Source organism: Colletotrichum tamarilloi (genome assembly GCF_030869305.1).
Source record: "Colletotrichum tamarilloi strain Tom-12 chromosome Unknown Scaffold_370.1, whole genome shotgun sequence".
In the NCBI taxonomy this organism is placed as follows: domain Eukaryota; kingdom Fungi; phylum Ascomycota; class Sordariomycetes; order Glomerellales; family Glomerellaceae; genus Colletotrichum; species Colletotrichum tamarilloi.
The window spans coordinates 1-4,029 of record NW_026849752.1 but is presented as its reverse complement, the minus strand read 5'-3'; the positions used below and the strand labels follow the sequence as shown (position 1 = coordinate 4,029).

At 50.4% G+C, this 4,029-nt stretch overlaps 2 protein-coding genes across 2 annotated transcripts; one reads left to right on the top strand and one right to left on the bottom strand.

Moving 5' to 3' along the window:
• Window positions 1-18: 18 nt before the first annotated feature.
• Window positions 19-544, top strand: CTAM01_17147 (uncharacterized protein; the record flags this gene model as incomplete). The annotated part of the gene is made up of 2 exons (XM_060533136.1): window positions 19-266; window positions 331-544. 2 exons carry the CDS (start codon window positions 19-21, stop codon window positions 542-544), a joined length of 462 nt encoding a protein of 153 aa, XP_060372287.1.
• Window positions 545-3,447: 2,903 nt separating this feature from the next.
• Window positions 3,448-4,029, bottom strand: CTAM01_17146 (uncharacterized protein; the record flags this gene model as incomplete). Its single annotated transcript, XM_060533135.1, has 1 exon — window positions 3,448-4,029. A coding segment is annotated over one exon (582 nt), but the record flags the coding sequence as incomplete, so codon positions are not given.

Sequence of the window (4,029 nt, the reverse complement as noted above, 5' to 3'; positions counted from 1 at the left end):
CCACCGCTTCACCACCAGATGGATGTCTTTGGTGAGTATGCGGAGCAAACGGCGATGGGAAACTCATCAGGCGCAGAGGTGGCTTGCTTTGGGGGGACCTTCGACTGGGGGCCAAAGCTGTCAGATTTAGTACCGAACTCGACACAAGCCAACCTCGCTCCGTTTTCGTCCAGCAGGGCATCTGCCTCGTCGAGACATGTCAGCGAAACCTTTCGTTGTCGGTGGAAGGGCTGTTCGTTCGCTGCTAAAGACCCAAGCTTCTTTGAGTAAGTACAGTCAATTGCTTATTACTTTTCACTGCGTTAGCAAACTTCCGCTCATACTTCTCAGAAAACACCTCTGGCAGCACAGGAAGTGTCCGAAGGTTGGGTGCCCATCTTTCTTTAGGGAGGAGAAAGAGAAACGAAGACATGTCTGGAAGACGCATAGAATATGGGCGCAGTTGGTGGGATTTCCTACCATCGGTGGGATTTGCGACGAGTGTGGCCAGACTTTCACTCGGGATGATTACGTGATTCGCCATAAGAGAAGCAAACATGAATAATAAATGAGACGTAATTCAAATACCAATGATGCTGCTCATGTCCTCCTTCTGAATCCGTACAAAGTACACGCAGTGCTACCAATCTTCTGCTATTAGCGCAGAATCTGAACGTATACGGTATGCTTTTAGCACAACCACAAGGGTTTTGCCTATTCATAAAGAAAACGAGTGATACAGTGCCGCCATCCGTCTAAGCATCTCGGACCGACATTGGAGTCCATCACCCATCTCCATACTCTTTAAGAAAGGGCATCTTATGGGATCTATCTACGGCTTGATTCTGCCCAAATCAGCCGTAACCCGTGCGATCCTATTTCGTTAGAGCTCGCACCGAAAACCCGCACATTAAAGTTAACTTACTGTCTGGTTTGGTACTTGTTTCTTCTGTGCTTTTCTAGCCGGCAGATAAATGTCGGTCTAAGGGCGTAGACCGACCTGGCCGTCAAACTTGACTTGTTTTCACTTCTCTAAAGCAAGTTGAGTGTACGTGAACTCTGTGCTCTATATCAAACGCACCACTCCCACAGCCCGTTACTATGGTAGAGGGCCATTACAGACGGCACAGCAACTCGATCATCAGGCTCGAAGAACGGTCTACGACTCGTCGATCAACAGAAGCGGGATGAAGCCACTCACCGACTTGGAAGACAAAATTCAACTTTCCTAGGGGTTCACTACTTGGTTCAACAATAGCTTACGTCACAAGCCACCGAATGTTGTACGTCGTCCATGGCTACTGATAGCACGACGGGGACACTTAAACCGTCCGTCGCCTAAAACCGTTCCTGTGAGGCCACATTGGGGCGGGCAAGGTTGTGAAATACCAAGCTGGTCAGTCAAGGATAAAGTGGAAGCAAGAGATGAACTCACCCGCCGGCGACAAGCGGGCAGAACTGCGAGACTCTCCAATAATATCCCGGTGAATGTCCGACCGACTGCTTGTGGCAGCGGGGGAGGCTGCACGGAATGGCGAGACACGGGTAAACCCCGTTGTTGGAGGCAGAGCTTGCTCTGTCGTTAGAGATGCTGATGGATCTTTCGCTTTGATATTTTGATGGTGTATGTGTGGTCTGGACGTTACCGTGGTGGCAACATCACAGGTCTCAAGACCCAGGAGGAAAGTGGAACCATGTATACGTCTTAAAGGACGCTTTTTGCCATCCTCGGTTCGATGAGACCAGAATAGGGGTTGGCTCAGAAAAGATCGTCGCTCTCTTCTGAAAAGTTATGGCTCTAGGAGCACAATGAACCGTGTGAGCCTTACTATCTGAGGATCTTGGTGATCCGCTGAAGAGTAAGTTCGGTTGCAATATTCACACTGTTATCGAAGTTGACGGACCATGAAGATTCCTTGGGCACGTGTTGAGATGGAGGCACAACTCGGCCGTTTCAGCGTATGTCACAAAACGAAATGCATAGTGATAGACATAGTGAAGCGCCACCATATAATAAGGGATGCTGCGTGACGCAGGATATCACGGAGTTCGCCTCTGGCCAAGATCCTATCTGTAAACGAATTTCGCGTTGAGCCTATATTCAACAAATGCGCACAAGCTACTTGTATCATTTAGGCGCGGCATGGGCGACCACCAGAGCTGCTCCCTGGCTGGAGCGACACGTAGATTGCGCAGGCAGGGTATTGAAAAGGATGCCTGGCCTTGATAGTCGGAATGGCCCTTCTCGCTTCCAGACATGTCTCATGGTAGATCGACTCTTTCACGCGTCACCAGGCCAATTTCTGTTCGTCCGGGCAAAGGTGAGAGTTCACCTTTAAGACGCTGATATGCTACACAATACGCATTTACAGTGATACAGGACATCTGTGCCTGTGCTAGGGCGAGCCAACTGCGTAGGATTTGTCGATCACAACGATCGGCCATGATCAGAATCTTCGGATTATGTGGAAACTCCTTGAGAAAGGGCTCAAGCCCAAGATTAATGTGTCAAAGGCTTACGTACGCGAGGCAAACGTTGGCAATGAGCCATAGACGCTGGAGTCACGTTACGTCTGGGATGTACAATCAACTTACTCCCTTACTGAAAAGCTCTCACTTCTATGCAGTTCCCGCCCGAATAGCGTGGTACGACTAGAGACAGTCCGAATACTAGCTTTGTGCAGCTATCTGTTTCGAATTCTATATGTGCGACTTCTCTACAAGGGAGGTTTATAATCTTCCGTGCTCCAGCGTGTATTTAGGTAGGCTCATACAGTCCTCCTCGCCACGGTTTGTGAACTAGAAAAGTCCTAGAGGCCTTCTCTTTCATTCCTGTGGCGATTTGATTCCGCTAGAGATTTGGTAAAGCAGGTCTGGTTGCTCTCACCGAGTTTCGGTGCGGGAAGCGAGTCAATGTACACGAAACCCTAGCTACTGTTCATCGTAGCCCTCTCGTGTCTAGCCCAGGTGACTGTCCGAACCCAACTAGGGGCTTCCGGTTCTCTTCTCGCAGTACGGAATCGGGAAGGGAAGCAAGCGAGCCACTGGCGAAGCGGAACATGTGCTTGCTTGGGAATGAGGATGCACGGAGGCACAATCATCCGCCCGTACCCCATGCACGCTGGAACAAAGGCAGATGTGTCCGAGATTGTAGAGGGGGAGCAATGCTTGATGGTCCACGTTATTACAACAGCGATCAGCGTCCAGGGCGCACGAACATTTGACTCTGAGCTTCATGTTGATGGGAAGGTCTTTCTCAACACTGCTGGCAAGATACCTGTTTACTCACAAAGCTCAATACCGTTCACTCAATTCCTGCCCTGCGTAGTAAAGGCACCGAACCAGCAAAGAAACCAATCCATTCTCAGTGACTAAATTTCCGACTACGCCCAGGATCACGGCCAGTACTGGTCCAACTATCTGTCTGGTGCTCGCAACGGCACCACCAGCGGTAGAGAGGAGCTAACCCTAGACCTTTCCGTCTCGAGCCTTTTCCAAGTCGACTACGGGCGCCTGTACATCGACGAATCCGAGAGTCTGTTCGTCGGGACAGCTTGTCCCAAGTCCAAGAGCTTTCTGTAGTTCGGCAACTGCTGGGAGGTCGAAGGGGGCACCCCCGTGGAGGCCGTACTTTTGATCCGCGCTGAACTTCGTCCGACTGACTTCTCTGGAGTGACCGTTCAAGATCGTCTTCAGGGCAATCGAGCTCAAGCCTTCGCGAAGAAGTATAGTCTCGTCGAAGGAGATAGTACTGTATATGTCTCTGTCGCCTGATTGTTGCTCGTCTAGCTGGCGATGATATCTCGTCACGCCCTTGGACAGATTGCCGTCGAAAAGAACTACCTGTATGGAAAACTCAGAACCACAGCCTTTGACGTCTTTCAAACGCTTTTTGATCAATTCTACTTCCTTGAGTTCCAGGAGGGATGCCGTGAGCAAGATGATGTTGGTAGGATGCGACGCCTCGTCGTTAGACAACCGCGACTGCAATGCGATGGACCGCTCAATGGTGAAGCGAATGCTATTCCGGAGTTTCAGCTGAGCCCGCGC